The 12,470-nt window shown below is 40.1% G+C and overlaps 1 protein-coding gene across 1 annotated transcript in view; it reads left to right on the forward strand.

Moving 5' to 3' along the window:
• DOCK3 (dedicator of cytokinesis 3) overlaps positions 1-12,470 on the forward strand; it is a 128,585-nt gene that overhangs the window by 58,345 nt on the left and 57,770 nt on the right. The window contains exons 19-23 of the mRNA XM_035106067.3: positions 514-597; positions 721-821; positions 1,921-2,002; positions 3,412-3,582; positions 11,785-11,977. Coding sequence (XP_034961958.2) covers positions 514-597; positions 721-821; positions 1,921-2,002; positions 3,412-3,582; positions 11,785-11,977 — 631 coding nt within the window. The remainder of the gene's footprint in view (positions 1-513; positions 598-720; positions 822-1,920; positions 2,003-3,411; positions 3,583-11,784; positions 11,978-12,470) is intronic.

A 12,470-nucleotide genomic window follows, 5' to 3' on the forward strand; every position in this document is an offset into this window, starting at 1 on the left:
TACCAGGGCAGTTCATAAAAAACTTTTTTTTGTTTAAAATGCCTGCTCCGAAGGTCGTATCTTACTACACTAGGGATTATATAGCTATATCTGAAATTTCATGCATATCAGTTAATATATTGACCCTCCTCCACGGAAATAGCTGTTTACTTGGCTGTTTCCCTATGTCGTGAAGGCTGAAATTTCAGTTCAGTGGAGCAGGGTCAAGATATTAACTGATATGCATGAACCATTATAATTTAATGATAATCTTGGATTTGTATTTACGTAGGAATGTAAATATAATGAAAGTGAAATAATGCTATATGAGGTAATAGTCATCACCTAGATGATACTCCTTGATTTCAATGTGCCTACTCTATGACTTGGTTGGCTACCCACACTATGTCTAAGTAATTTTACTCTGGAGAACTAGGGGCAGTCTTGAATCTCCCTTTCTTACACATTATAAATGATTTGTTTCGGTAGAATTGTTTACCAGGAGAAGTCATTTGAATGTTTGTGCCTTTCCAGTTCTTGCAGGATATCTTGGACACATTATTTGTGATTTTGGATGACAACACAGAAAAATATGGACTACTGGTCTTTCAGTCTCTTGTAAGCATAGCACACCTCTGATGGATGAACAGTTTTGACTTCCCTTTATCCATTAATTTTATGATGTTTGTAAGCTTCGGTGATCTGTGTCTTTAGGTGTGGTTTTCTCTCTCTCTTCTGCAGGTGTTCATCATCAATCTCCTGCGTGATAGCAAATATTATCATTTTCGACCTGTAATGGACACTTACATCCAAAAGCACTTTGCAGGAGCGCTGGCCTACAAGTAGGTTCTCTTTTACCACCATTCTACGTTAGATTGTCACTTTCAGATGGATAGCAACAGTTCTAATTTATTGTTTATTATAACATCCAGTAGTAGAAAACAGTCTTATTGAATAAAAGTTTGTGGCACCTCATAAAACAAGGGGGGGGGGAACGGTACTATTTTTCAATTTTAAAAATTCTTCCCTACGTTCCCAAGATGACAGTCCTAAATGGGTATGTTCTCCCTCTGAGTCTTCTGAGAGGGAACATGCCATAAGAGTTTAAGGAAATAGGGTGGGGTCAAACAGGACCTTTTCTTAATCAGACTTTGTTTTTATGCTTTAGCTAAAACATCTTGCAGATTTTTTGTGGACCAAAAGGTTTTTCCATCAGTTAACCATCCTTATAATCACTTAGCTTTACTCTGGAAGAGTACTATTTACAGACAGTCAAGCTCGTTTTTCAGGAAAAAAGATAAACTGAGGCCAGTAGATTTCTCTCAAGATTGCAAAAACTCTGAAGAAATGTAAAGCAGTGTTTTTGTTTCATTTTAAAGCAAAATAGTTTTGTGAGTAGTATCTGCTGTAATACTGGGACGCGGCTGGCACAGAGCCTGGGGTTTGCCAATCAGAAGTTCGGCAGTTCGAATCCCCACGACGGGGTGAGCTCCCGTTGCTCAGTCCCAGCTCCTGCCAAGCTAGCAGTTCGAAAGCATGTTAAAGTGTAAGGAAGGTAAACGGCATTTCCGTGTGCTGCTCTGGTTCGCCAGAAGCAGCTTTGTCACGCTGGTCACATGACCTGGAAGCTGTACGCCGGCTCCCTCGACCTATAGAGCAAGATGAGCGCCGCAACCCCAGAGTCTGTCACAACTGTAATATCCATGCCTAATCTCTTTTTGTCTGTCCCCATCATTGTTAAATATGGAAGGGTAATTATTTTGGGTCACCAAGAATATATTTCTATATTCCACTTACTTATATGTGCTAACAATCTCAATAGACCAAACTATGATATAAAACCTAACTTAATTTATTGCTAGCAAAGGATATTTAAAAACATCTTTAGACATGAGTATGGCTGGGGTTGGAAATGTATCAGTATGTTGTGTTTTTACTCAGAGAACTTATTCGGTGTTTGAAGTGGTACATGGACCGATCAGCTGAACTTGTACGACAGGATCATATTCAGGAGGCAATGCGGGTATGTTTTCTATAGAAATGCCATCTGTTTAAAATGACTCTTACATTGAAGAGTTTTCTGTTGGGCAGAGCGCTCTGTCTTGAATAGGTTTTTGTTACTGATTATCTAGGAAAGAAATGAATCCTTTTATCCTGTTCAGAGTATAATCTTAGAGTAAAACTTATCTCCTTGAGTTTGAGTTTGTACATCTTTTGAACTTGACAATAAATACCCTATGAAAAAAAAATGACTGAAAATCTGTCTCGAAAGACCTTTGACATCTTTGCGAGAAATAAATATTAATTATATGTATTCTGAATGTGCACTGCTTGTTCATTAAAAGTAGGTTTTGTTGAAATGGCTACTTGAGTTAATCACACTGAGGTAGATGAAACGACTGGCAAAATATATATATGTCAAAATGGTCAAATATTACTTAATTTTGAAGGCAGTTCATCTTTAAGATACATATTGATCAAAAAACCTACATACTGCCAAAAAGGATATACATATACAAGCCTAACAATAATATAAATTCAGTAGGCAATTGCAGCAATGAGAAGCGGGGGAGAGTCTCTTCTTTCCTCTGATGCAAGTTGGTGGAGAGATCATTCTCGATTGCATGGGGAAGGAAGGAAGGAAGGGTTCACCCCCAGAAAAGGCTGGTGGGGAAAACATCACACGTACCACAGCAAGGACTATGTGGGCTTCTCAGGCTGGGGCTGCAATGGAGAAATTTCCCCTATGCCCAACACTGATAAATGCAGCCTGTATAGGTGTGTGGTATACGCATGCGAGAGCATGCACTTCGACCACTATTACTGCTTGCATATGGCCCTCAGAAGTTTGGCCAGCCTTGAATGCAGCAACCAGGCTGAAGAAGGTTAGCCACTCCTGCTTTTAAAGCCTATATGACTTGAAACTAGGCTATCCCAGGGACTGTCTTTTACTATGTAAATCTTGATCTGTTGTTAAGATTTTAATCAGAGGCTGCTCTTTGGGACTCCTTGTCATCTGTGGTGAGGTTGTGGTTAATCTGTTAAAGGGCTTTCTCCACTGTTGTGGCCCAACTTTGGAACACCCCCCCCCTTGCCCTCTGCCTCAGAAGGTTTGCCTGGCACTGAACCTGAATTATTTGGTGTCAGCATAAAATATTTTAATTGCCCAGGCCTTTTAGAGTGTTCTTATAGGTGTTTGATACAGTTTTTTGGGGGGGGGTTGTTTTATTTTTGCTGTTTTTGTTTTTGGTGGGCAGTGAAAACTAACTTTTTAAAGTAACTTTTTCTTTACATGTTTTAACTAATCAAATATGTATCCAGTTTTTGAAAATGAAGAATTATTGATAATATATCTAATTTCCCCCTCTCTGACTCTTTCTAAGCTCCTTTTCTTTTTCTTTTGTTGTACTGATTCCCTTCCTACTCCTTAAGGCCTTGGAATATCTTTTCAAGTTCATTGTTCAGTCTCGGATCCTTTACTCCAGAGCAACTTGTGGAATGGAGGAGGAACAGTTCAGAGCCAGCATCCAAGAACTTTTCCAGTCAATCAGATTTGTGCTTAGTCTGGACAGCAGGAGCTCAGAGACTCTCATCTTTACACAGGTTGGAAATATTCAGTGCTTCTGTGAAACTCTGTGTGTGAAACAGGCAAATAGTTTTTTGCATGTGGGTGCAGTTGTTGCAAGCTTTGCTCAGTTAATAGCCTTACTTGCAAATTGTACAACTGGGACCCTTTTATGAAGTAGATCTGCACCAGTTCAGAGATGGAGAGCAGCTACCTTGCCTTAAAGTATGTAGGGGTGAGCAGGCATTTTAATTCCCTTTGGTGTTTGATTTGAAGGAAGTGTAATCGATAATGTCAAAAGCAGGAGTAGTTCAGACTGAAGCTTTTCATTATAGTAACTGCTATTGGAAAGTTGTACATTGTATGATAATTATAAACCCATAAAATCATCCTCTGTCTAAACATCCTTTGTATATAATATTTGTTACATATTATTACTGAGTATCAGATTATTCTATCCTTGCTTTAAACTAGCAGCAAATTACGTAGTTCAGCTTCCTATGGTGTACTTCTAAATTGTTATGATTCGAGGCACTACATGTGTAGTAAACCTATTGTAACAAGTATCTGCATACTATAGCAGGTGTAGCTTAGTGTACATATATCATTCATTCCTTAGGAGAGAGGTTATTTCAACAATGGGAAGGTGTTGTTTGCAGCAACAGAGCAGTTTTGCTAGCATTCATAAAAATACCAATACAGCAGAAATAACTATACAAAACAACTGCCTTGCAGAACAATCTGTCATTTCATCACTTTTTTGAGATTAATCACATAGTTACTTTAACAATCATTTTAAAACACACACGCACACACACACACACACACAAACCCATAGCATTAAGATATGCCTATTTTTCTATTGGGTTTAAAATATTGTAGCTACCAAAAGTATAATCAAATTAATTACTGGCTATACCAGTACATTGAACTAGTATATCAATACACACTATATGTTCTTAAATGCTAAACCTCTGGAAGGTTGAAGTAAAAAAAAAGGAATGGGATGCTACAGTCTTATATCAGCTCCACTTTTTACCACATGTTGAGACATAATACTAGTCAAGTAGGTAAGTCCTATTAATGCTTTGTCTTCAGCAAATATTTCTCTATAGAAATACCACCAAGCTGTGATGGTTGTCTCAGCAATAGTGCTCACAATTGAAACATCTGAGCAGTGAAACCATGGCATGGTGGTCCCTAGGTTGTGAAATGACTTCTTCTCAGAGGTGCATCTTGCACCGTCATTGTACATTTTTCAATAATTGGTGTTAACACACACACCCTTTTCCCAGACCTTTGTTTGAATCTATCTATGTCTTCCCTGCTCCTGCACTACGAATCTGTGCCACTGTTTTATTACTCTGATATTGGTTGCCTTTGTAGTTTTTTATGATTTTAATTGTACTTATTTTAATTGTGTATTTCTGTAAGCTGCCCTGGACCATTTAGTGAAGGGTGGGCTGTAAGTGAAAATGGTGATGGAACTCTGTGAGAAAACGCTTCTTGAGGATCTTTTGTAACTCCCACTTTAGCCATGTCTTGAATCACATGCTCATTAACACGACCAAGACGAGTCTAATTGCTGTATATTTGTTATTTTATGCTTTGAAGCCATTGAGAAGGGACAACTCTTGATGGCGCTGGTCTCTGCTAACTCTGCCTTTTTCACCAATTACACATTGATACGTGAGGAGGTTATATATTCATGAAACTTGACCTGTTTAAATACTTCAAAAGTTTGCTTTTTTGTTTCCCACTTGCCACTGTGTTGCCCTTTGACCCTAACTGCCCCATAGGCCCCTCAGCCTGGAGGACAGGTGAGCGGAGCAGGGACATGTACCCCACAAAAATGTGGTGGTACTTCAAGGCCGTCGTTTAATTCTGTAAGTAGTTATCCCCATATCCTGCACAACCTTTCATCATGGATGTACCCAGTGACTGTTGTCCCCCACCCAATCCATTTCTCTGCACTTAGAACTCAGATACACTGCACAGTTCAATGTTTGCAACTACCAGGTGGTTTTCACAGCACTGGGAATTTAAATATGAAGGGCACTCTGCATGAATCAGCTTGATTGTGAGAACCAGTGATTAGAGAGAAGATAACGGTTCATCTGTGATAGGTTACTGGACATCATCTCATGGTACAAAGAGTGTCTAATAGTGGCGTGGGCATGAAAAGCCGTAATAACAAAAAATGTTATTGGAAGACAAGAAAAACTGAAACCTGGTTATACTTTATTCTCAGTGATAATTAAATATTAATTTAGTCACAAGAAACAGTAACAAAGGGGGAATCAATTTTGGACTGGACTCTCCCTCTCCCCTCCCCCCTTTATATTAAGATTTCCTTTTGTGTTGGCACCAAACAGCAGTGTGTTCTCTCTAATTACAGTTCTTCTGATGCTCCAATTTCTAAATACATAAACCACTGAAGATAATGCCTTTTCCTCATGAATATGAGCTTGATTTTGCATATGCACTTAATAAGTCAAGGGATTGGCTACTTACTACAATATTTAGTTGTTAACTTGTTGCATTATTTTGGTTATGTTTCTGCGTTTCTTCTGCATTTAGGTCATTTCGAAATGAAAAATGTAACAAAAATATTATGAAATGTTATAAATAATCAAAACCGCCCAGAGTTTTGGGGAAACCCAGCCAGATGGGCGGGGTATAAATAATAAATTATTATTATTATTATTATTATTATTATTATTATTATTATTATTATTATTAACCTTAGCAGAAGTTTGTGCCCATCTTTCAGCTAAACTTCCTTGAAATGTTTGAAATATTATGTACAGTACCTCCTTGTTAGTTAAACAAGCCAAAGAAGAGATGAGGGGAAAGTGAAAGTAAACTTTGGCAAAGTCCTTTTCCTGTCTGTATAGCGGGGGGGGGGGGGGGGAAGGTCTGGAATGTGCCAGCCTATGACTTCAGTCAGTTAATTAATTAATTTCTCCAAACTTGCAAACTGCCCTTCATCATGTCAACATGATCCGAGGATGGTTTCCAACAGTACACAAATATAGAATGAGCAAAAATTATAAACAAACCAGCAGCCTTGTACCTGCCATTGCTTGAAAATCTTAAGAAACCAACAAATCAGTGCAGTTTTGGAAGGGTCAGTGTGCCATCTTGTTTAAGATGATATACAGTCATACCTCGGTTTAAGTACACTTCGGTTTGAGTACTTTCAGTTTAAATACTCTGCGGACCCACTTTCCATTACTTTCAATGGGAAAGTTCGCTTCAGTTCAAGTACGCTTCAGTTTAAGTACTCCGCGGACCGTCTGGAACGGATTAATCCACTTTCCATTACTTTCAACGGGAAAGTTCGCTTCAGGTTAAGTACGCTTCAGGTTAAGTACAGACTTCCGGAACCAATTGTGTACTTAAACCGAGGTACCACTGTACAGACCAAAGGCTTTGCCTTGGGTCTCAGAAACCATCGTGCAAAATATGGTTATAATATATTAAGAGGTGTCCAAATGCATAGTAAGCAAACAACTTTGCAAAATAGTAGATGTTAGAAAAGCCTAATGAATAAAATAGTATTAGAACAACAGCATGAGACCATACAACTACAGTAGTAGTTTGGCTACTAGTGTGAGTTAACTTCAAAAGACCAGGAGAAGAAAAATGTTTTTACCTTTCAACAAAAGCCCATTAGAGTTCTAGGTGATTAAGAGCTTTCAGTATACTAATACTAAAACACTGAAATAGACCAGTAGAATATAGGCAGCCAGTGCAGATCCTGCAGAATTGGGGTTATATGACTGTGTACAGAGGTACCAGCCCACAATGAGATGGAATAATTTTTCACTAGCTGCAGCCTCCAGAGTGCCTTCAAAGGAAGCACAATGTACATTGCAGTAGTCTAAACCTGAGATTAGAAGAGCTTGGATCCACATGGCAAGGCTTTCCCAATTTAGAAATGGCTTGTCGCTGGGACACCAGCTAAAGCTTGAAGCAGGGAGCCCTGGCCTCAAATGACAATGAGTACCTGCGGACTTTTGATCTGTTCCTTCAGGGGGTGTGCAACTCTATTTAGACCAGGAGTGCCTTCATCTTGGCAGGATTTGGCTTCAGTTTGTTCTTTTATTTTAACAATATAATTTGTGGATGTATTGTAGGACCCTTATACATTCCAAGGTATAAGAAATTATAGAATAGAATGATTCAGATAGGGATGTAGGGATGCAAGGTGAAATTGAAATTTGTATTTATTTATCTTCATTTCATTTTGAATAATCTTATACAATTGTTTTTGGATTACATAATAATTTATTCCTTTTTAATTTTCCATGATTGCTTTTTCACGTGTGTATAACACAGAAACGTATTATATATGAAAATAAAACCTTAAAGTGGGATTGGATCAGTAGGCTTGGAAAAGGTCATTAGTTCTCAAACTAACTTTATTTCACAGGGTTGTCGTGGGTCTGTAAATGATGATGCTCCGAGCCATAGCTGCCAAGTACCCCACTTTCCCTGGGAAACCTCCGTTTTATCGTACCGTTTCCCGGCGGTCCCCTGTATCAGTTCGTCTCCCACTTTTCTCCCTTATTCCGCTCCTGCCGCCGGCCATTTTTTTTCCTGCTTTGCCCATCTATGGGCACCGAAAATGGCTGGCGCCGGAAGTCGCGTCTACGCATGTCCGGAAGTGCATAGGCGCAACTTCCGGTGTCGGCGGCGGCCATTTTCGGTGCCCATAGATGGGCAAAGTAACACCGGAAGTTGCGTCTACACACTTCCGGACATGCGTAGACGTGACTTCCGTTGCCGGCGCCGGCCATTTTGGGTGCCCATAGATGGGCAAAGCGACACCAGAAGTTGCGGCTACGCAACTTCCGGTGTCACGCGGCTGCCGGTCCCGGATTCTGCAGTCCAGGACTTGGCAGGTATGCTCCGAGCCCTTTTGGCAGAAGCGCTGGGTACACATTTTTTAAAAAACTAGGACTGTCAACTAATTAAAGAACTGTTCATTAAATGAATGATTGCTTTAACTGATTCGTTCATTAAGTTAATTGAATGTATTAAATAAATGTGTATATTATTTTTCCTAAATATAACCTTTTTCAGAGAACTTAAAATTATTGGAATAAAATGCCATCATTGATATTTTATTTTAATTCTCTGTTATACAATATGCCACTATTAAAATGGCCTCAATAAATAAAAAGTATGTCCTTAACTTCCTCCCTCAGTGATTATTAGTTGATTAAGCTGCACAGTAAGATGTGTTTATTTAATCTAGTGATTGAACAAATTATAGCTTGCAGTAGCAAATAAATAAATGTGATTCCCTGACTACTGTTCTTTGAGAAGAAGTAATTTATAATTGAGGAATGGTTGTGTATCCTGTATACACTTCTGTCTTTTGTCATTCTGGATGGGTTTTACAAAGTCCTGCAAAGTCTGTGAACAGAGACAGTATCCTTGTTCACACATGTTAAGCCAAACTATAGCTTAGCTCAGAGGAGCAAGCTCCCAGAGAGAATATTGCAACCACTCTGCTCCTCCCTGATCATATTGCTTCTGTGCTTCACTGAGCTAAACCGTAGTTTGGTTTAATATGTCATCTGAACCCAGGCACATGGCTTATCTCTCTCAGAGACATGAACTGCAGCTCAGCACAGAAGCAAAATGATCAGGGAAGAGCAAAATGACCGTGATCACCTCTCCAGGGGTCTGCACATTTGCACATTCATGTTAAGCCATGTTGGCTGGAGCGGTTAAAAACAAGCATTCTGGAGAGATTTGTCCCTCTTCAGTTTCCTTTTCAACTTATTTTCTTTACCAATCTCCTTGTTTTTAAGAAAATTCCTTTTTTGAATTCAAATGTGACTATGTTGGACTTCTTTAGCAATTGTACACACACACACTGAATTTGATAGCACAATGTTCTCTGTTTCCAGTCTGTTCAACAACAGTTACATCTTGTTCCACTTACATCCTTGACTCCACTTAATATTAAGTCCAGGCTTGCAGTTCCTCTGATCAGTTCCATGAGCAATTGTTCTAGGGCACAATCATTTAGAGTATCCAGGCATCAGTGGTGTGTGGTCAGTAGACTAGGCTAGTCCTCTAAATGTTCCCTCTTTGGGAAGGAGGGATGTTCCTCCTTCCCAAAGCTCGGGAAGCTTCTGCCTGGCTTCGGGAGGAAGGCGCAATGCCCTTTTGGGACATCTTCCTTTGAGAACATCCCCCCCCCCACTCCACCAGCTGCCCAAAGATCTTCCAGTTCTTCTAGATCTCAATAGTCACAGGTGAAACTATTGAAACTATTCCTTTTGTCACCTCCACTGATCACAGGTGTGCTCAGACTTCATAGCATTGTAGTTTGAGCACAGGTTTTCACAGTGACTGTTCCCTATATTTATACATCGTTGGTAGATAAAGAAGCAGGGCTGAATTCTTACATGAGAGGTACTTAGAATCTGTCCTGCCTGCAGACCATGCCTACCTATATAAAACTCAGATCTCAGAATTTGTGCTGTATGTGGATTTGGTGTCTATGGACACCATCTTTCAGCCTCCCAGGATGTTTCTCCTTGTGCAAAGATTCAAAGACTGACAGGCATACAGAGATTACAGGAGGTAATATGATAGCAATTTTATTAGATGCCAGATTTGGATGAGCACCAGAAATTTGTTTATCCTTCTAGTGGAGGAGAACTGCAGCAATAACTTTAAAGAGAATATAGTCTTGTAGAGGAGGAAATTCAATTTTACATTGGGTTGAATGAAAAAACAGAAGTGGATAGTAAAAGGACAGAAGGAAGGAAAATGCTGAAGTTCACACAGAAAATGAAAGAAAGACTGGGGTAAAAGAACGTATAACTGGCATTTGGTAGTAGAAAATACTGGAAACTGGGTTTAGACTATTATTTTGATAATTAGACGGCAAAGGGAGGCACACATGTTTTGGATTTACTTACTGCATTGGAGAATGAAAGAGGAAAAGTTCTCAGGACAAACACTGGATCAGTGTTTCTCAAAGCATGGGGCACCACTGGGCTTCATTACATTTTCATTTGCGGCCCATTCCTCACTCATCCACCCCACTTCCCGGCTGTACTGTAGCTGTTTGGTTGGACTGCCTCCTCCCCCCCCCCCCCCGGTCCTCTTTCCTCCCTCTATGGCCTCTTGCCAGGCCAATGACAGATTCAGTAATGATGGTTGCCTGATTTGCCTCAGAAGAGCAAACTGACATTGGGAAGCACTGGTGGAAACAGGAAGAGAATGTGGAACTGAATAAAGGTGGACTGGGAGACAGAGGTTGGTGGGAGAAGGGAGGAAGAACGCTGGGGACATTGAAAAAAATAGAAAGTTAGTTAATAGACAATATCCAATTAACTTGGGTCGGTGCAGATTTCCACTTGCACAATGGAACTTCTCTCCCCATGCGCGGCCCACATACTCCTCAAATCTGCTCCAAAAGGTAGGAGGGAATGCAGGAAGGGGAGAAGAGGGGGAAGTTCCATTTTGGCAAGTGGAAAATCTTGTACTGATGGAACAAGTTAGTTGGATACTGCCTGTTCTATCTATCACTCCTGTGGGTGTATTTCATGAACAGAATTCTACTCGGGGGAATTCAAGATCCATGTGATTGCTTTGTTTTATTCGGAGATCTTGTAACCATTTTAGGGACAAGAGTACAAATTGAAAATACTGCATTGCCATAGAAGTATTTTCAATGCCTGTTATTTGCATGATTGGACACATATGCCATACAAACATGCTCTCTTCTTGAACCCAAGGAGAGGGAGAGAACCCCGCGAAATAATGTGCTGCAGCTAAGTTACAGTTTGTATACCTTTTTATAAACTTTTGGGGGGAATTGAAGTGTCTCCATGGTCTCTATCAAAAGATAAATCCAAGATGAAATTAGCAAATCCATAAAAACAGATTTCCTAATATGCATTCCGAAAACAGCCAGAAACAGGTGGAGCCAATCTGGCAGTCTTTCATTACCTTCCTCTTACCTTAGTTGGAGATGCTATACCCATATGATCATGCATTACTATATCCAGACTGCCAGAAGATAACTTGATTTTATGTGCCAGATATACTTATGTGCTAGAAACAACAATGCTATATAGAGATGGAGCCTTAGTCTGGATTTCATGCTTTACCTTCAAATATGTAGCATCATTTATGTTCCCTAAAACCCATGAAGTTTTATATCTGTGCATTAAAGGTCTCGTATTTCTTTGTTTTCTTTTTAGGCAGCTCTGTTAAATTCCTTCCCTGCAATATTTGACGAGCTTTTGCAGATGTTCACAGTACAGGAAGTAGCAGAGTTTGTGCGAGGAACTCTTGGGAGTATGCCCAGTACAGTGCATATTGGACAATCTATGGATGTCGTTAAATTGCAGTCTATAGCTCGTACTGTAGATAGTCGCTTGTTTTCTTTCTCGGGTAAGAGAGCATTATTCATTTTAATCCATTTGCATCTAATAATCTAATTCATTACATATAAATGGCCAAAACCTCGAATTGGTTCACATGTGCTGTTTTTAACCTTTAAAGCCCTATACGGCCTACGACCCCCATACTTATGGGACCACCTCTCCTGGTATGCCCCGGGGAGGACCTTACGGTCTGCAAACAATATTACCTTGGAGGTCCCGGCCCTCAAGGAGGTTAGACTGCCCTTGACCCTGGCCTGGTGGAATGTTCTGTCGCAAGAGACCAGGGCCCTACGGGATTTGACATCTTTCCACAGGACCTGCAAGACGGAGCTGTTCCACCAGGCCTTTGGTCCAGGTCCAGTCTGACCCCCTTCTTGCTATGGGACCTTGTATGTAAGTGGCCTCCTTGGCTCTTCCCATTGGCTCATATGGGACCAGCATGAGCGGCTGGGCCTGGTGAACATTTAATGTTCCCTCCCCCTATGGCTGTGATTCGTGGG

This window comes from Zootoca vivipara, chromosome 2, assembly GCF_965207765.1.
Source record: "Zootoca vivipara chromosome 2, rZooViv2.hap1.1, whole genome shotgun sequence".
Taxonomy (NCBI): domain Eukaryota; kingdom Metazoa; phylum Chordata; class Lepidosauria; order Squamata; family Lacertidae; genus Zootoca; species Zootoca vivipara.